At 41.8% G+C, this 21875-nt stretch overlaps 1 protein-coding gene across 1 annotated transcript; it reads right to left on the bottom strand.

Moving 5' to 3' along the window:
* Positions 1-1030: 1030 nt before the first annotated feature.
* NGR-A1 (neuropeptide receptor A1) lies at positions 1031-17653 on the bottom strand (the record flags this gene model as incomplete). Its single annotated transcript, NM_001134264.1, is given in 3 exon segments — positions 1031-2755; positions 11018-11056; positions 17585-17653. A coding segment is annotated over 1 exon segment (1233 nt). The 3' UTR covers positions 1031-1485.
* Positions 17654-21875: the final 4222 nt, after the last annotated feature.

Raw genomic sequence — 21875 nt, 5'->3', positions numbered from 1 at the left:
GTTTGGTTCGGTACGTATGAGTACTTACTATTTACTTTATTTCAAATATGCCATTTCATTTCCTTAGAGTAGATGACTCAATCCCAATAGTAAGTAGCACAGAATAGTTTTGTGACGTCTATTTTGAAACTTCGTTCCACAATAAAACTCTGGCGCATTTGGACCGTTTAAAACAGCTGCAAACAAAAATACAACACACGTCCCGCCTAAACATTTTGCGTTTGAAATATTTTTATTTTAAGAGATACAATTTCTATGATTAACATCGCTATCGGAAGTTGAGAGCGTGTGGGATGTTTTAACCGCATGTTACGAGTTATATGGCAAGATACGTTATTAACTACTGTCTATTACTGTTTATAAAGTAGAAAGTGTTCATTAAAGCTCGCAGAATATTAGTTTTCATTTACTATATGTTCGTCGTTTTCATAGTCCAATTTCATAATGAAATGCAATAAGGCTGATGAGCTAGATTTTAATTTTGTTATCAGTTATTCCAGTCAAACTGTCGCAGCTGAAAACTCAACCTTCAACTCAACTCAACTTTCAAGCCTTTAAAGAAGGAATCTCAGAGAGCTCGAGAAATACTATTCATACTAGAGCCAGCCTGATGTTACTCGAGAAAAAGAATATTTGGAAATGAACTGTAGATGAACGCAGATTCGAGGTAACGGGAATGAAAGAATCATCTTAAGTAATTCTTCAGTAGCCAGGATTCCCCATGGAACATGTTATATACTAAACATAAGACCTTCCGTAGATGCAGTGGTTCCAAGTGACTGTTATCCGGTTTTATCCATACTTGCTTTTACACGCGGTTTCGCTCATGTCAATGTCGAAAAAATATTTTATCCCTTTGAGATGACCTTTTTTGGACTTCAACATATGGTTGGGCAGTAGCACCCTCGTGCTGGTGTTTGTGGACCGCGGCAATAATCCAATCACGAGTTGTGAGTTCCCTAATTAAGTTGAGAGATTGAATTTTATCGGTTAATCAAATTTATTGTGAGATAAATAAAACCACCGACTACATTGAAACGAACGTAATTTTATTACAATTTTAACACAACGACAATCACGAATATTTACACGATATGTACATTTGTATTATTATAATTTACAATTCTAATTAGACAAAGGTGTACAAATATTAAAACTATATTCGCTTAGCGATAGTCATAATAAATTACCTTAATAAATTCTTCACAAATAATCCTAGATCGAATATTAATGACGAATTATTTTAATACACACGTATCGCACTATTACTTAATTAATTAGTCTAAACTCAAAAACGTGCTAGTCCATTCTTATTTCATACACTTACAACGTAAAGGACGCAAATAACGACAGCCCGAAAGACGGGGCTCAAGTCTTTCAAGGCTGTCGACCAATCAGCATCCGTCTACTTCAATCAATAGATACTAAGATAGTGTCATCTTCGACGAGTGCGCACGGCTCGCGGTGGCGGCGCGAGACCCGCACTCAGAGTCGCGAGTGCGAGAGGCCGTTGTGCGCTATCAGGGGGGTCAAGGTCGGGGGACGCGCTTCCAGTGGCAGCACCTCGCTGGCGGCCATCGAGCGAGACGTCATCGCTGTAGACGCTTCAGATCGCGAGCCCCCGACAGCCGCAGCAAATCCACCCCTCGCCTCCGCCGCCCTGGCCTGCGCTCGTGCCCTTCTTCGCGGGATAACGCTGTTCTCAACGTGCAGAGTGGCGTTCACGTCCTTTCCGGCGGCACAAGTGCACGCTTTCAAAAAACTCTTCTTGAAATTATCAGACAGAAACGCGTAGAGGATCGGATTCATTGCGGAATTGCTGTAGCTGAAGCAGGCGGCGACAAGAAAAACAGTGATCGTTATGTGGTTCACACATTGCGATGGAGGGGAGTAGATAAGTGCCATCTGGAAGGCCCAGTACGGTAGCCAGCACAAGACGTATACAGCAATCACAGTTAATACCAACTTCGTCACTTTCCTATGAGAACGCTTCTTTTCCTTCGATTTGTTCTTTGGGCCAACTGTCTTCAATTTCCGAATGACGAGGCAGTAGAAAATGAATATAAGAGTCAGGGGCGCAGCAAAACCGAGAGCGAACGAATACAACGTGAATGTAATCTGGCCTTGGCTGAAGTCTTGTTCTGGCCATACGATATTGCAAGATAGTTTGTTTCCAATCCGAACCAATTTCGCGTACATGAATATAGGCGTCATGATTGCTGCGGACGCTGTCCAGGCGGCTGCCGATACGATTCGTGACACGCACGGTGTTCTAAGCCGAGGGGCCGCAATTGGATGACATACAGCAATGTATCTATCAGCACTCATTATACACAGGAATATACTACTGGTAAACTGATTGATCCCGGTCGAAATCATGTAAGTCTTGCACATGTAATCTCCAAAGGGCCACTTATTAAGGGACATGGTCGTAATAAGGAACGGTATCCCGATGAGGAAGCACTCGTCCGCGATGGCCAAGTTTACTATGTACATGTTGGTGACGGTCTGCATCTTGGAGTAGCGCAGGACAACGTATATGACGAGGGTGTTTCCGAGCAGGCCTACAATGCAGACCAGGGCGTACAGTACCTGCGTCACGATGGATACGTACGGAAGATTGACGATGGGACAAGTGCCCATGGTCCCGTTGAAGGTCCCGTTAAAGTCGTAGCTGTAGTTCATTTGTCTGTACAGCTCAATTTCTTCTATCTCCATTTTTACCGAAAGTGATTCTTCAAGAAGAGTAATTTACCTGCAAATAATAACACTGAATTAATTTCCTGTTTGGACCGACACCAGGATGTGACTGAAGCGTGCTTAAATATTGGCTATCGGACAGTCAGTGTGCCTGGACACATTACAGCGCCATGTGTTCAGATAAGTGCGAAATACATACATACAAATCTCGATTAACAGTTTTATCTGCTTTTATTAGTAGTTTCGAGTGAGTGTTGCGAGTTTATGACCGTCTATGATTACAGACACACCCATTTTGGTGGCGAGCCAAAACAAATTCTCATTTGAAAGTATTTTTACTGAAGATAAATTAACTTCTTGATTTAAGTGAAATGTTTGGATTAATTTTGTATACTATTGGATTGTTTACATTTTGGAACATCAAATAGTGCCTCATTGAATTTTTGAACGTCATGCTTCTAAATTAGGTGCTGATTTGAATATATTTATAATTAATTTGATCGACGTAGTATACTATCCTACACACTCTAGTTTCTAATTTCGCTACACAGTATCTAAGCTCCTTTTAGAATTTCTTAGTATTTTAGATGAATACAGCTGCTGACGGTGTAATTTGTATTGGAGAGTAAATTAACCCCAAAGACGCGGAAATATATTAATAGTTCGGCTCGTAGCGGCATATCTGCGCCCTCATGATCGTTAGCTTTCTTAGGCATCTAACAATTATGGTTGCTAAGTGTCTTCGATTGTAGAGAGGCTAATTTTATACGTTTTTTCTCATTAACAGGTATTCACGACGGACTAGTTGTTACAATAATAACAAGTACCTAGTTTCAGTGAGAAAATATATTACATCGCCTGTCTCTATGAAGGGTGCTCATGTACTTAGTCTGGCCATAAATACTGTTACAATTAAAAATAAAAATAAAAACTATTGCAAATAACGTTTATTACTTTTACAGTGTGTTGGTTTAATAGATAAATATAAAACAATTTAAAGTATAAAAAGCTTATTCGAAGTGGTCCCCATTGGCTGCAATACAGTCCTTTAAACGTTGAGGCCAGTTATCAATAGAAGCACGCACTCTTTCCATGGGAAAATTTTTCACTGCCAATCGTACGGATTGTTTTAGGGACTCCAAATTATCATGGCGTTTAGAATAAGCCGTACTCTCTAAAACTGACCATAAATAATAATCCAGCGAATTAAGATCGGGACTAGACGACGGCCAGTCTTCAGCTTTGATGAAGTCCGAAACGTTCGTTTCCAACAAAGACTGCGTAGACCGAGCTTTATGACCTGGCGCCGAGTCTTGCTGGAAGGACCATCCTTGATTATTGAACATGGTGTTGTTAAGGGGCTTCACTACTTTCTCAAGAATAGTATCTTGATACACTTGTACGGCCCACCTGATGGTGAGTGGTTACCGTCGCCCATGGACTTCAGCAATGCCAGGGGCAGAGCCAAGCCGCTGCCTACCGCTTAATACTCTCCACAAGCCTCGTTTGAAGAAGGACATGTCATAGCGCTCGGGAAACACCGAGGAGGGGAGCTCATTCCATAGCCGGATGGTACGTGGCAAAAGAGATCTCTGGAAACGCACTGTGGATGACCGCAGTGGCTCCAGGTAGTATGGATGAACTCTACTCCGGTGGCGGGCGGTGCGATGGTAAAAACGAGATGCTGGTATCATCTCGAACAATTCCTCAGAGCACTCCCCATGGAACATACGGTATAAAATACAGAGGGAACCGAAGTCCTTCCGCAGACCCAGAGGCTCCAAACGATCCGAGAGAATGGGATTATCGACAATCCGAACGGCCCTCCTCTGTATGGAGTCAAATGGAAGAAGCTGGTATTTGGGAGCCCCGGCCCAGAGATGGGAGCAGTACTCCATGCGAGGCCGGACTTGTTCTTTATAAAGCAAAAGTCTTTGTCCAGGCGTGAAGTACCGCTTCGCTCTGTTGAGGACTCCCAGCATTTTGGACGCCAACTTGGCTTTGCCTTCCAAATGACTCCGAAACTGGACATCGCTCGAAACGTCGACCCCAAGTATCCCGATACTCTTGGAAGGTTGCAGGGATACTCCTTGGAATTGCGGCGCCATGACAAAGGGGTCCTTCTTCGCAGTGAACGCGCAAACTTGTGTCTTTATCGGGTTGAATTGAACCAAGTTCAATTCACCCCATTCGGAGACTCGCCCCAGAGAGTTCTCCACTTCAGACACAAGTTTTGATCGTCTCTCTTGCACCACGCTCCGAGAGAGACTCTGATGGCCGATATATCGCGCATCCCCCGTGCTGTCATCCGCATAGCAATGCATGCCATCAATAGACAGCATGTCATTGATATACAGGATGAAAAGCGTGGGGGAGAGCACCGAACCTTGTGGAACGCCAGCGTTGATGGTCATGGTATCAGAACAGTCACCGTCTACAACGACCGTGATGCTCCGCCCATCCAAAAAGCTAGCGATCCACTTGCAGAGACCCTCGGGGATTCCGTAAGATGGTAACTTCGATAGAAGTGCCCTATGCCAGACCCTGTCGAAGGCCTTCGCGATATCAAGGCTCACAGCAAGAGCCTCGCCCTTGCTCTCCAAGGCTTCAGCCCACCTGTGAGTAAGGTATACAAGAAGATCGCCAGCTGAGCGACCGTGACGGAAACCGTACTGTCGGTCACTGATCAGCTGGCGATCTTCAAGATACTTCAGGAGTTGTGTATTTATAATTCGCTCCATCACCTTGGAAAGCAAGGAAGTTATCGCGATAGGCCTGTAGCTCGATGGGTTCGACCGGTCACCCTTCTTGGGGATAGGGTGGACGTGGGCGGTCTTCCATGAAGACGGAACCCTGTTAGTGCAATAAGAGAGGCGATACAAACGCGTTAGCGCAGGTGTCAGCTCAGGGGCGCACGTTTTCAAAACCACTGCGGGGATGCCTTCTGGCCCACTCGACTTATGGACGTCCAGGAGTCGGAGCTCCCGCCTGACTGCACACTGTGTGAAGCAGATATCCGGCAGGGAGCTATCACACCGGGGGATGTTCGGTGGTGTGGCACCCCCGTCGTCCACAGTCGAGTTCGAGGCGAAGAGTTTGACCAGAAGGTCAGCCTTCTCTTTCGCGCTGTGGGCCAGATTGTCATCGGACTTGCGCAGTGGTGGGAGACTAGACCTGCAAAAGTTTCCTTCTGCAGCTTTGGCGAGCGACCAAAAAGCACGGCTCCCGGAGGGATAGCTCTTCAATCGCTCGCCAACTCTAGCAACGTGCTCCGACTTCGCCTTGGCAATTACCTTCTTGTAGGACCTGGAAGCGGCGTTATATTTCCGCCTTTCCCCTGAGATGTTAGGATCCCGACGTCTCCTGGCATTATCCCATGCCACGTATGCGGACCGCTTGAGGCGTGCAGCATCCCTGCTGGCATTGTTATACCAGGGTCTGCTGCGACCCCCAACGGGCACTTCAGAGGAGGGAATAAACAATTCCATCCCCTGGAGCACCACGTCTTTAAGACGGTCCGCACAGACGTCAGGATCAGCAGAGGAAAAGCAGAACCGCCCCCATGGGTAGGATGCGTAAAATTCACGCAATCCATCCCAATCTGCTGACATATACCGCCAAACTCTTCGATACCCGGTCGTCGTTCGACGATCAGGACGAGAGAGTGGTACGGCAGCACGAATAAGGCAGTGATCAGACGATCCAAGCGGAGCGTCGACCACCACACTGTATCCGGCCGGATCTGTGGTCAGCAGAAGGTCCAACAAAGAAGGCTCGTGCCCCTCGATATCTGGGACACGGGTGGGCTGTGTCACCAGCTGGGAGAAGCCGTAGGCCAAGGCGAAATCGTAGGCAGTCCGACCCGGGAGGTCAGTGGTTCTGGACCCCAACCACTCTTGGTGGTGAGCGTTAAAGTCTCCAAGAACCACCACCTCCGCAGATGGGTACTGCTCAAGCACGCGGTTAGTCCCCTCTTGCACATGCTCAAACAGAGCTGAACCTGCATCACTGCTGTGGGACCTGTACAGGCACGCGTAGATTCGGCTACGGCCCCCGTGGTCTACGCGCAGCCACAAGAGGGACAGGTCCCGTTGTTCGAGGCCCCGAAGACGGCGACAACAGACATCAGCCCGGACGAATACGCACACCCCGGCTTTACGCAGGAAGTTGTGCTCCAATACGTAGCCGGGGTACTCAAGGTATGAGGTATCATCCGGAGCAGATATCTGCGTCTCCGTTAAAAAAAGCAGGGCAGGCTGCGCCGTCTCAAGGTGGTGGTGTACGGCGTCAAGGTTGCTATGTAGGCCCCTGACATTGCTGAAATCCACATTAAATGTGGAATGGGGAACCGCCTGTGAAACCCTTTTCTTTTTTTTTGTCGACTTCATAGTTGTTCAATTTACGGAGAGTAGGATTAGGAGAGGTAGGATGTTGGAGGTGAGACCGAGGCAACACCTGAATGAAGCGCGGAACATAGTACGTGCTCGACCACGGATTGCGTGAGAGACCGACGCAGGGCATGGAAGGGCCCCCAGTCCACTCTGCATGCGATCGCCGGGATCCACTCCGGTCTCCGACTCCGGCACGACGACCGCACGACAGGATTTTACACCGGTTGGCGGGACAGCTTCCCGGGGCGGAGTTTAGTAGAGACACCCGGGTTCAGGTCCCCTACTGACCGGCGGGCGGCAGCGGGTACCGTTTCACTGGGTCTCCCTATACCCCCGTCAAACAATCACGCCCCGTGAGTTCGCACGCACGTCTGCTCCGCAAGTTCCAGGCGTCACCAAGACTCACCCCCAACAAGGAAGGGGAAAGGGAAGGGATAGAACTGGCTCTCCAACCCACACGCCGGAACACAGCTAGGCTATTTGGCGGCGGACTCTAGTTGGAGGGTGGTCGCCAGCCAGTCGGACTAGGTCCTACCACCGGTTTTGTTTTCGGCTCCCGTTTAGCACCACCCAGGGGTCACTTGTAGGGAATCGCGGGTTAAACCTACGGAAGCGGGAAGCACCAACCCCCAAAACCTTTTGATACCTTTTTCACAAAAGTATGGCTCAGTCACTCCTTTATAGCTAATACCCCACCAAGCCATCACTGAAGTCGGATAGTGCCCACGTTGCACTCTGTCGACTAATTGGGAAGCTTCCTTAGAGCTTTGAGCATAAATACGGTCATTTTGTTTGTTAAAATTGTTGCTCAATTGTAAAAATTTTCTCATCCGTAAACAAAATTTTTCTGACCTCCCTTTGCGTACCGCTTCAGTAGTTGTTTCGATTTTACCACCCTATTCTCTTTTAAATTATCAGTTAAGAAATGACCAGTACGTCTCTTATAGGCTGCAAGTTTTAAGTCATCTTTTAAAATACGCGACATGGTTCTAGGTACTACGAGGGCTGCACTAAAAGTATCGGGAATGGAATATTTCCACTGTTCCTGTCATATTAAAATCTTTTTAATTGAAATCTCCTTGGTTTTAAAAATCGAATACCATTTATTTATTTAAAAAAAGATTCTCGGTCTTGTCACGAGGTTTTGTCAAACTTGTTTAGTCATTGAGAAAATGGAATTGACTCGAGAAAATTCAAGAGCGATGATTTATTATGACTTTCGAAGTGGTTTAACACAAAAACAGTGTGTTGACCGGGTAATTTCTGCATTTGGTGATGAAGCCCCATCCAAAACCACAATTTATCGCTGGTTTGCTGAGTTTCAACGTGGACGTGTTAAGCTCAGTGATGATCCCCGTCAAGGTCGTCCAAAAACTGCAGTCACCCAAGAAAACGTTGATGCTGTGCGTAAGCTGATTGAGGAAGATCGACATGTGACATACCGCGAAATTCAGGCAACTTTAGACATTGGCATGAGTCAAATACAAATAATCTTGCATGAACAATTAGGTGTAAAAAAGTTGTTTTCCCGATGGATACCGCATTCGCTCTGTGAAGAGCAAAAAGCGGCTCGTGTTACTTGGTGCGTCAGAACTTTCCAAAGATTCCACGCAGGATCCTCAAATGCTGTATACAACGTTGTATCAGGTGACGAATCCTGGATATACGCGTACGAACCCGAAACAAAAAACCAGTCACGAGTTTGGGTGTTCGAAAATGAGTTAAAGCCAACAAAAATTGTTCGTTCACGGAGTGTTGCAAAAAAAATGGTGGCCACGTTTGTCTCCAAAACCGGCCATGTTACGACTATTCCTCTTGAGTGACAAAGAACGGTTAATGCAGAATGGTATGCTAGCATTTGTTTGCCACAGGTCGTTTCTGAACTCCGTAAAGAGAACTGCAACCGCCGCATCATCCTCCATCACGACAATGCGAGTTCTCACACCGCGCACAGAACAAAAGAGTTTTTAGAGCAAGAAAACATAGAATTATTAAACCATCCGCCGTACAGCCCCGACCTAAGCCCTAATGATTTCTATACTTTCCCTAAAATAAAGAATAAATTGCGTGGACAGAGATTTTCATCACCTGAAGAAGCTGTGGATGCCTACAAAACGGCCATTTTGGAGACCCCAACTTCCGAATGGAATGGTTGCCTCAATGATTGGTTCCATCGTATGGAAAAATGTGTCAAATTTCGCGGAGAATACTTCGAAAAGCAATAAATACATTTTTAAATAGTAATGTTGTGTCACTTCGTTACTTCCCGAAATTTTCAGTGCTGCCTATGTATCTTCATCTCCCGAGATAACATCTTTTGCTTTCGGACAGGATTTCTTCGAATTCTTTCCCTTACTGCTTTGACCACCTTTTTCGTACGAACACTACGTGGACGGCCAGATCTCTTTCTGTCACAAACAGAGGAGGTCTCATTGCACCTATTAATAGACCGCTACACAAACATTTTACTAATACCAAGCATATGGAGAGTTTTAAAAATTGCATTTGGCTCCATATCTCTTTTGTGTAATGCAATCACAGCGATTCGGTTCTCTTTATCACCCCACTCCATTTTAATATCGCAAAATATTGTACAATTTATTGCCGCCAAAATGAGAAAACTCAATGAGAAATCATATAAAAATGACAGATTCCAAATTCTAATGTAATATTTTGTTTAATTTTAATTGTAACAGTATTTATGGCCAGACTAAGTAATTAGAGTACTTTGTAGTTTTACATTACGTTAATATGTTAGATTTAATGTTTTTTTGTGATGTCACCAATTTTTTTATTAATATTTATTTATTTAATTTACTTCAGATTTTGCATTCATATTACATTCATTAACAATTATTTCTTATTTTGTCATTGTCATTATTTCTTCGATAGAAGAAATATCATCAATGAACCTTAAAAACTTTATGATTTTGAGCAATATATTTTAATTCGTTACACTTTTAATTCATTCTTGCTGATCTATGATTTTAATGACGGACCAAGCGGGGACACAGACTCGAATATGGTAGGTCGTTCGGTCTTATCAAAACGATCCACATATGTAGGTGCTTAGGGAGGGTTATTTTTTAAACATACTGATCCGCCACCATTGTCTTAAATATAGGAAGATCCTACTCTTGCTGATTACGGATGACTACTACGGATTTGGTGGTCCAAAGTTAAGAACGTGGGAATATTTAAAACGTGTCACGATTCCGGTTGGGGATCTTGATATTGTAAGATTGAAATCATTGTCATTCATTGTCTTGTAGCGGACAGAATCACACAGCGTCACTAATTGGCTGGCCTTGATCTGTCGAAAGTGACGTGGAAGAATTATCTAAATATCATTAGCGGCTAATGGTAGATCGGAAAGACGTAATGAAGCGAACTAAATCGTAAATATCTCGTGATTGATTGTACTGTACTGTGCTGAGTGATTTTATTGGAAGAGCGTCCGGAGTCATTAGTTATAGGAATCGCTTTATTTTAGGCCAATAGCTGGGAAAGGAGACAGGCTGGTAGAGACATGTTTTTGTTTCATCGAAATACATTATAGTAAATGACAAAATTTTGAGGTTTTTTTAACAATTGGCCTTCCAAATCGAACCGCATAATTACATTGCAACGTTAATTCAGAGCCTCTTAATACTAAGCCATAGTTTGCATTTAGGATATAGCATTTGCATTTGACAGCTTGCAGTAATGGTGGTTTTATTGTGGTTGATGTGTGCCCGTACAGATTGGTAGGATTTTACGCATGCCCACCCGGCGTTCGAGTTATATAATTATTACACATATTACGTATTTGGTATACGATTCGGACTCTGGCCTTATCACTAAATGAGCGTCAGCTTTCACATTGACAAATACCAGATCAGACCAAATTTATGTCAATAAATAAGAACAGGAATGTTTGAACTTACATATTTTAGTTCCTCTTTAGTCTTGAAGTCTTGACTGATCTGAAAAGAATAAAATAATATTATAGCTTAACTATAAAATACTATAGATCTTTATAATTAATCGTTTTATTGCTACAGTACCTACAAATGGTAAAAAACAATCACAAATATTTATATAAAGTGGATATTATGATCTAGTATGGATCTGGTTTGGAGGGTCAATTAAGTGTGCGCTGAAAAACTGAGTGAGGTAGTGTGGGGGCGCGTATGGTTTTGTACCCCGGCCTACCTATTTGTGCTGCCAACAAACCACATAATATGTTTTCCAATATTGCATTAAAACACAAACTATTATTAATGTTCAATTTATTCTGCATGTGACCACTGCTGTTGTTAGTCACGATCAATTGACAATCTCATATTACCAAAATATTCACAGCGCTAATAAACCTAAAAGCCGTAAATGCGAACTCGTAAAAGACAAATTTTATTTGTTATGTCACTGACGTGACTAGATATGTGGTGCTATCAAAGTGTTTCTGAGTTAAGTATTGCGACTAGATTGGTAATTAATATTTCGATGGCCAGTACGGTTGCGCAGATGGCTGGACGAGATCACGGCCTAAGTGGTTTTAAGTGATTACCGACTCTATAGAAATCAACAACGTAAAGGCTGCAACCCATATCAAGACATGAGTTCTTAGTCTCAGTTCTATAGTACAATGTACAACGGTTGCCCCACCCTTCAAACCGAAACGCATTACTGCTTCATGGCATAAGCAGAACGCAAGACGCTCTATCAACAATAATTACGCATTTTTTTTTGCACGTTTGATTTTTGTTGTACGCTATTATTCGTTCACCGTGGAAGTAATTCTTAAGCATTTGTTAGGTACGAATTTCATTAGAACAATTTTATTGGTACCTGTCTTCGGGATTCGAACACCGCCATACCGGGCGTCTTGACATTTAGGCGACGACGACTTCTTACTTTTGTGACGTTCATAAATTATTGTTTTTTTGTTTTACACTTAACGAAGTTATCTATCTATTAGTCAACACGGGTATTTCGGAATTAAGAAGAGCAAAATTTCCATCTGTCCTAAATTATTAAACTATTAATTCATTTCATGTCAACTATTAATTCAAACTATTAATTCGTTTTCATGATTTGGAACACTAATGGTAGATCATACTGTATCCGTGCAAGTGGTTTAAATTGCTTGTTTTTAATGTAAGAAGCAAAACGCAGGCTGTTTGAATTTTGAAGGGCAAGATGGTTAGTTCTCCTCCAATTCAATTAACTCTTCGACATTATCATGTCTTGAAGCAACGACAATTAACCTCACGTTTCCCATCACCACGAAATGTCATTCAAGTATACGCCTTACTGTGGGCACGGGAGTTTCAAAGTACGTTAAAAATCTTGAAATCGACCCGCATTTAGTGTTAGCGTAAATACGAGCACCTCGCCGTGATTAGAACAAACCACAACAGAGCGTTGCGCCGTCGCCGCGTCGGTCGCACTCCACGCGTTTGCCTAAACATTATTAATGCGCCTGAAATAGTACACACCAGCATCCGTAGAGCTCTCTGTCGTATAAAGCCAATCGTATCCAAGAGTTAAACTGAAACTGGTTATTTGTATTAGACTATTCGGAAATTCCGATCAAAATCGGAAGGCTGCTTGAACGTACATTAGCAGATGTTTAGGATTTAACTGTTTAATTGGGGCAAACAGGGAATTGTTTTCTAACAAACGTTGGTCTATGATTAGCCATTGAACGGTGCTTATTGTTGCGACAATAACAAATAACTATATAATTTCAAAACAACTGTTCTATTCAGGCTCCTGGTTTCCGAGAAATGCGTTTCCGTCACACAGTAGATATGCTGTGGGTGAGATAATAAAGTGACCGCTTTGACGATGAAGACTGGTAAAATAACGACTCCAATTGGATAGTTTTTAACTAAAAGAACACTAAAGGGATAGACACCAATTTATTCCTAAGCATCTGTTCATGAACGACTTTCACGATGAAGGACAAGTGTGAAATAAGGAAACCACATTTAAAGTCCCCAATATATTATTAAATTAATATTTAAAACAGAATAATGTTCAAATGATTACTCTCTTCACTGAATGACAGACAGGTGAGCGATTCCGTCTGAGAAAAATATTTTTTTAAAACTAAAAGACTTTTAAAGGTTTTAAATACTAAAGATTTTTCGTTACATATAGCTAAACCTATAGCTATACCTTGTAAAACAAGCTTGTTGTACTGGTATACACTATCAATACATAATATGATAGAATAGTATAATCTGTCTTTCTGTTATGAAGTTTTTAGTTTCTGTTACATTTTCAGGCTCAACCACTTAATGAATTTGGTGAAATTTGGGTATAGAATTAGTGTGAACCCTGAGAAAAATCATTCTACTGACTGCTGAGCATCGGTCTCGCCCACGCGATTTATGTGCAGTTCACGAATGCAAAGCTGTGGTCACAACTCTACTATATCTTTTATATCTTTACACTCGTATATATAATTCTACTGTACGCGTGTACATAGCTGGACTCCTCCTATGCGGCTGGACGGATTTGAATGATTTTTTTGTATGTGTTTGGGTGGCGCCCTCGATGGTTTCTTTCCCTGGATGGTATGCATTCGTTCATTCATTTCATTTATTTTGTGTATGTAGAACAACTTCTCTCGAATCCGCTAGTATTATATATATTTTCTTCGACTTGTGTCCCCCCAATGCTGAGTGTAGGTGTTCATATGTAGGTACGCTATTCTTTTCGGTCTCTTGGCTATCGCATCCAAACCCTACCAGCTATTTTGAGCAGGTCGTTGGTCCACCTCACTGTCTTCTCACGCCACGACACCCAGTACGAGGTCTCCACTCCTGTACTTTTGTGCTCCACCGATTGTCAGTGCGACGGCATATGTGGCCAGCCCACTTCCACTTTCCCCGAGCCTACACGACGACTTAGGCCTCGAATCTATCCAGAAATACATGAAGTCAGCGTCGGAACGGTACTTCGATAAGTCTCTGCGTCATGATAATCGCCTTATCGTAGCCGCCGCTGACTACTCCCCGAATCCTGATCACGCAGGAGCCAGTCACCGTCGACGCCCTAGACACGTCCTTACAGATCCATCAGATCCAATAACCTTTGCATTAGACGCCTTCAGCTCTAACACTAGGAGCAGGTTTAGGGACCCCGGTAACCGTACTCGTCGAACTCGACAAAGAGTTCGCCGTGCAACCTAACCCATGAATCAGCTCGCTGAGTTTCTCGCCGGATCTTCTCAGCGGGTCGCGATTCCGATCCGGTAGTAGATTCATTCGCGAAGCAGCTGGCGCTCGGGTAGCTGTTAGCAAATCCCACCCCACCTGGCTGAGCCTTTGCTCGCCCACCTGTCCTGGTGAAACTGGAAAGGCCTCCGGGCCACCAGTAATCATTCAATCATAAAAAAAAAACTTTCCCCGAGCAATCAACTCTGACTCTGCCACTCAAACCAGTTCCTCTGCGGATTTTGGTATTGCGCATCCTCTTTGCGTGTCTGCATTTTGATCATAATTTGCTTTATGAGTGGCCATGTCTCGGCTCCATATACCATCACAGAGAAAACACATTGCTCGAATGTCAGTGCACAACTCTAGTGCATAATATCAACATATCGACGCGATCAATAACTATCGCCCAGCCTTGTTGTTTTTATGAATTTCATACAAAATGAGCCCTGTACCTGATCTTGTACCACAGGTAGGCCTCAACCGCGGCATCGCTCGTGTCGAATCTAGTAACTAAACAAGTATAGTTAAAGAAAGGCATGTCAGGTTTAAATTATTAATAGGGCTATTTTAACAAATATAACACGAGATCCTCGGGGAATTAGGACATTTTTGCCTCAGGGTAAATTCTTAGAGAGCTTGGCAAGGATATTGTTAAATTGAGAACGCGATTACGCATTATTAAATCCGAACCGGTTTATTTGAGTAAAATAATGTGTTATGTTGACAAGCTCTTAAGTTTGCGTACACAGTTGGTGTGCTTTGAGCTTCTGAAAGGGACCAGTAGCCTTTAATTTAAATAAATAATACGCTTGATTCTCTGTTTACGCTGAGACTGTGCGCTGACGTGATTCGACCGTCCGAATTTCGACATCATGTAATTTTAAATAGGACGTTTGGCTAGTTTACGTACCGAGTGTGCTAATACAAGCCGAAGTATTGTTATTCTGAGTGATGTTCGTAAGACAAGTTGTGAACTCCTGGGTATTAAAGTTCTACCGATTTGTGGGGCGATGTAATAATGGATTCTTGCTTCTTTAAGCTTATAAGACTTCCAGCTGTCTCAATGTGGACGATGATATTCATTTGTTCATATCAATAGGCTCCGGCAACGCCTTAACACAAGCTGGGCCATCACGTCTCTTCTGCTTATCGATGGTGATAGACACGAGAACCCTCTCATCGTGGCCGCGGGTAACTACATTCCCGATCCTGCGGAAAGAATGGAAAGCAGTCGATGTCGCCCCAAACACGTCATCTTGGATCCTCCCGATCCACTAACGGTGCTTTTAGATACCTCAAGCACCGGTCACCGTTCTCGTCGAACCCGTCGCTTGTGACGAAGGGCTCGACGAGTAAATTAACCCTCAGACACAGCCCACTGAGTTTCTCGCCGGATCTTCTCAGTGGGTCGCTTTTCCGATCCGGTGGTAGATTCTGCGAAGCACGGCTCGTCAGGTTTGAGCCCCGTGAGCTCACCTACTAGTTAAAGTTACGGTGGAATAGCCTCTCAAGGCTACCAGCTTAGGAAGGAAAAAAAATCGATGGTGATAAAAAAATATTGATGAAAATTAAATTTCAATAACACTCCGTCAATAGCTCTTGATCATTTCAAATACCGCCATATTCCCGGACACGGAAACGAAATAAATCACGAGCAAAATATGCTTAGTGTTAAAAAAAGGCGTTGATTTATGAACTCATAATTCTAGAGTGTAAAGAGAAACATTATTGTAATTTATAAGTGTTTTATTTTTAATATTTCGTTGGCTGTATTGTTTTTTTTTTCATTATTTATTGCATCAATACTGACTGTAGATATTTTTAATTTTGTATAAACTGGTTGTGGCGAATATTTTATCCTACTAAATATATGAGCGACTAGATGATCACACGGAGCAGTCTTGCATTCTGACTAGAAGAACGGGGCAGCTGCTATTCAATGCAATCAAGACTACGACCTCCTTTTTTAAGCTTTGAGGGGATATACTGAAGTGGGTATACTTATATATTATAGGATAGCATAGCATAGTATTAGCATAGCATTTAGTATATAACATAATTAATAGGTGTAATTTAAGATGATAATTAAACATGGAATACACGCAAGAAGACGTTTTCCTTTAACATCTCTCAAAGTACAACATTACAATACGCGTTGTGTCCTCTATGGACTCTGGTAAGGATTTAAAATTAGGTAGACTGCAAATCCGTGTACCTAACTAGAAAAATAAAAATGCAATTGAAACAATAGTTCCTGTCAGAAGGTGGGGGCGGTACTCTGGTGGAATGGCAGTAGTGCTGCACAAAATTTTTATTTGCATTTTTTCGGTTTTCAATAAAGAGTCGTTTGTGTACCACAGTTGCTCTGCATTGTTAGCACTCGCCTCAAAGGAGACAGATTCTGCATTGCAGTCGACTGCGCTGCAATTTGAACGTTTGTGCTTTATTTTTACTATGGTTTTATCGGTCATTCTTTGATACTTCATACAAAAATATTTTTAGAACAGTGCACGGCTTTATCCTCTCAAAAAATTATTTTGCAATTTTTAATGGGAAAAGGGAACACTCGAGAACATTAATTGACCATAGCCAATTCTGAATCTATTTCTTTCATTAAGAGCTGTTTTGAAAATTGAAAAGATAAATTTTAATTGAAGAAGTGTTTTGACCCAGCATTTACAAGAATGAAGAAGAAGTCTCAAGACTAACAACGCATACCTGTACGTATTATTTTAATATCATTCTTTCAGTTACCTTACTATGGGCCAAAGTCACGCTTAGTAACCCACTTAGATCTATGCCCAGGAGCAAGCTGATACAATCCTTATTTATTTGTGCGAAAAATATTGTTAAACGCCGATGCCTGCATATTTTAAATAACACTTCAAGGGCTTTTCTTCATGCGCCACAGTTAGGTCGGAGCTACTTCACGGTTCGATATATTTGTACCGAAGTATTGAAGATTATCATTATTGTTTATACTAAACTCTCGCCAAACACGGCGGCAATCATCTTTATGTCTGGTTGCAGCATCATCCATCACAGTTATTAGGACTGTCCATGTGCTTTATCGCCGTTAGAATTAAGTAATCGCTTCGAAGTTAATTAGGGGATAACTCTTATTTCAAAATGGTTAAAAAGTTTCCAAGTGATTGGCGACATTAGCGTTGTAGTGTGTATGAGGCCAGGTTGAGTGGTGAGCCTTATTTCCCTTCCAGGCACGCCTCTAACAAAAGAACCTACACAAATACTTCTAACAACACAATTATTCTTTGATCTTACCTTGAGTTAGTGTACAGTTGACAGTTATATGTAGTATCCTTATCACCATTACTGCAGAACAGTTTAACTGTAACAAGGAATAAATAAATAAGTTGTGAGTCTTTTTTGCCTGCGCGGAGAATAATTACTAAGAAGTAATAATCAAATAAGCTTAATCTAAAATTGTAATAACATTATATAATGTATATCGACGCAGTGTTCGCACTCCGTGTAATTACGAACTCAACATTTGTTGTTAATTAAGGATCCTGCAATATATTCGGTTTCAAGTTTCGTAATGTTCAATAATTAATTAAACTAATGATTGAAATTTCATTTTGTTGAACTGAACAACGTTCTTCTGATATTTAGTTGGGTTTATTGAGAATAAGATTATCGCAATTATAATGGAAATATACCTTCGAAATCAGAACCCATTATTGTTTGATCGAAAAAAAAAACGACATGTATTCACCACTAAAACAGATTCAATACGATTATACTTATACAACCTCTACTGCAGCCGTGGCGACTGAAATAAACATAGCGTTACTACCGACCGAATGAAAATCAGTATATCATTTTAAAACCAGTAATACGTCGCATTTAATTTAAAATTGATCCAACGAGATTGACGAGGCACGTCACGTTGAGTCCTAATAACATCATTTATCATGTTCTGGTATACCACTGTTTTGGTTTTCATGGCGTAGTCTAGTATAGTTTAAGAGATTTTAGTGGCGCTTTTGGCTAAGGAAGCTACTTGTTAACAGCAATTATATGTAATTTCTTTAAGGCGATCATTCTAGTACATTTGCTAGGTATGTAGACGTTATAGGCATTATAGTAATTGTAATCAAATATTAGTTTGAACGTTTATCGTCACATGGGTGTCGCGCAGTCACGTAACTACCCCGGGCGTCTTGTCGATGATACCCCAGATGATTTTGCTCTAATTCTGACAGTATTGAAATTAAAAGCAACACTTGATTGTGAAGGTTAAGACTATCTAGTGTACAGTACTCAATAAATTTAAATTATAATCACCTCAAAAGAATTCAAAAAATTCTTGAAATATATTAGTTTACCGCAACCGATTGCCCCCACGCGACTGCAGTGAATCCGTTTATACTAGGTAAGAATGAATCATGCCTTTTTTTTTTGTACTCAGAAAATCTATGTGTTCTTTAACCGTAGGGAAGTTTTTTTGACGAGTGAACGAGATCTTGGCCCACTTCTTAATAAGTGCTAGCTAGAGCTAGAGACATCTTGCCAAATCTGAATTGTATAGTAATCTTACAATCTAAATTTTTACTGGTTTGATTTTTATTATATAATGTTGTCTTTCATCGTGGAAGTAATTCGGGAACAATATGCTAAGTGAGTATTTCTTTAGAAAAATTTAATCCTGTCCCGTGGGATTTGAACAGTCAAAGAGCTCGATACGAGCAGAACTTTTTTTTTTTACCGCTGGGGAATCCATTTACGGATACCCGGTCGAGGGGGGTAGCAGACCGGGTTATGTCGGACTCCGGCTCCTCCAGAAAAGAAGAGGGAGAAGAGGAGGACCGGGGTCCTCTTCTTCTTCCAATTCCTGCCGGGAGACTACGCCTTGAGAAAGGCGCGCGAGGCGCTGCGCAGCGTCTACCACGCAGGACCCGCCTCGCAAAACCGACTACCGACTAAACCCCATCGAGCTCCATCACTCCGACTCCACGAAACCCACGGTACCGCACAGTGCGCGCCGAAGGTTCGTCGTCGCCCGTACCCGTCCTATATTATTTTGGCCACGATGACTTACTTATTAATGAGGATAAACAGAAAATATCTACGTTTGGAAACCTATTTTATTTATTTATTTATGTACACACAAAAAAGAAGACATAGTACAGAGTAATAGGAAAATTATGTACAAAGGCACTGCTTATTTCTTTAAAAAATCTATTCCAGCAGACCTGCGAGAGGATTATGAGAATAATAATGTTCCAGACCTACACCTACCTGTTCCAGAGTTAAATGGAACTGACAGTGAGTAATAATAATAATTATTACCGTTATGAGCAGTTAGAACTGACAAACATGGAGAAATACATTTAAAAGTACCGCATGTGCTATTTTTCCGAGTACCTCAGATCATTATTTATAAAAAAGACGACAGAATACGCATATGAACCAAAAGTTTATCGGTGTGCTCAAATGTCTGATGTCTTTTGTGCTATGTAGAATGTCTTCCCGTTGGAAGTCGTCGTTAAATGAACGATAAATAAACGATCCGTGACAGCAGTTGTCGGCGGCCACCGACGCGCTGTACACGTCTCATTTTTACACATACATAATATATAAACATATGTTTCCCAATGTTTTGATTCACGTTTGTAGGCACGTAAACTATTTTTTAGTATTTTTAATTTTAAGATATTTCATCCAAAAAACCCTATCTCATAATTTATTTTGAAGAACAGCCCGGCTAAACAGTATTTTGATTATATATTATTGTGCCAAGTGCAGTTATTTGTCATAACTGGCGGTGGGTTCTATCAGCACCTAGCTTTGTACCCCACGAAGCTATAATGTATTTCGGCATATGTTGAATTATACCCTTGAAACAGACGCCATATCTCAAGTTGGCATTCAGCGATAGCCTGTTGAATGCTTACGGAAATTTTCTAAATGCTGAATTATCCTACACTTTTATTATTGTAAACGGGCAGACGAGCTCAGAGGCTCATCTTGTTCTCTTCAAGGAATACCGGAGCCCTTCGGTAAAATATAATAAGCACAAAGGTAAAATACAGCATTTCCTAAGAATTACAGACCCTCAATATTTTCTAATTTCGAGAATCGTAAACGTAATTAAAGTGGTATAATATTTCGAATTTACAATTTAAGATATTTTAAATGCCGTTTTGTCGGTTCCGACGGCTACGATGTTTGATGTTGAATTTGAATGCACAGCCGTAAATTTTAATATCGTCTTGAAAGTTGTAATTTTTTTGGAATTTGAAAATCGTGAACTGAATATTAAAATTAAACCAATGCCATGCTTAATTTCAATTAGAAACAGGTCTACGATCGATGAATAAGCGAATATTCTGTGGATTCGCCATACTGAGCACAAGTAAAATATTCGTTGGAAAAGTTCAACGACCGAAACATATTCAGAACCAAGAATCCGTTGCCGACGATAAATCGTGAAGGAGTGGACCGCACGATATTTACCAACAAAGCGTTTAGACAGCTATTTATTTACCTTCTACCCTCATATATCATGTTGAGGGCCTAGCCATGCACTAGTCCAAGAACTCAGCCGTCATTTTATTCCATTCACAGAGAAATGGCATTTTAGCGGATGATGATGATGATGGGTTCTATAATTTAAAGGTTTTCTATCCGGGACGTATTCGCGGTAAGACTTTACTAGAATAGTAATTTATTATCATTATCTTACTTTCCTTATTTCTCTTCCATACTTATTTCAATTTTATCAGTGTCCAATCATCATGTCCTATGCGTTTGCTCTTCCCCAGAGCATTTGTGCTTTGTATATTTCGTGTTGATGTTTTTACAGCTTCCTGTTTTTTTATCTTATATCATCAACATACAGCACGTATTACATGAGGAGTTTTAACAATTTGGTGAACATGAACATGTTTAATGGACCAATTGGTTGGGCAATATTTGAGTGTTGATTCGAGATCTTTGCGTTCAAACATCACTACTATTTTCAAGCCCTTACGGATCCATCAGATCCAATTACCTTTACATTAGACGCCTTCAGCTCTAACACTAGGGACCACTAGCTTAGGGACCCCGGTAACCGTACTCGTCGAACTCGACAAAGAGTTCGACGTGCAACCTAACCCATGCATCAGACCGCTGAGTTTCTCGCCGGATCTTCTCAGCGGGTCGCGATTCCGATCTGGTAGTAGATTCATTCGCGAAACAGTTGTTGTTAGGTCTCCTTCGGAAGCGCTCGGGCAGCTGTTAGCAAATCCCACCCCTCCTGGCTGAGCCTTTGCTCGCCCACCTGTCCTGGTGAAACTGGAAAGGCCTCCGAGAGTAATCTTTAAATAATAATAGAAAAAACATTATTACTAATCTGATCGATTTGAAATCTCCCACAAATGTTGTCGGTACTTCAGCAAAATATTTTATTACGCATCGTCAACGGACAATAGGGAGTACTAGAGTATTTTAAGGAATCGAAATTGAATAATTTTTCTTATCCCAAAAAGAACTTGAGCTGTCCTGAAGAGTTGGTATACAGACCGCAATTGCTTTTATAAATTAATTACAAGCTCCTTATAGTCAG

This window comes from Bombyx mori, chromosome 10 (genome assembly GCF_030269925.1).
Source record: "Bombyx mori chromosome 10, ASM3026992v2".
Lineage (NCBI taxonomy): Eukaryota > Metazoa > Arthropoda > Insecta > Lepidoptera > Bombycidae > Bombyx > Bombyx mori.
This window is presented reverse-complemented; position numbering and strand designations above follow the sequence as displayed.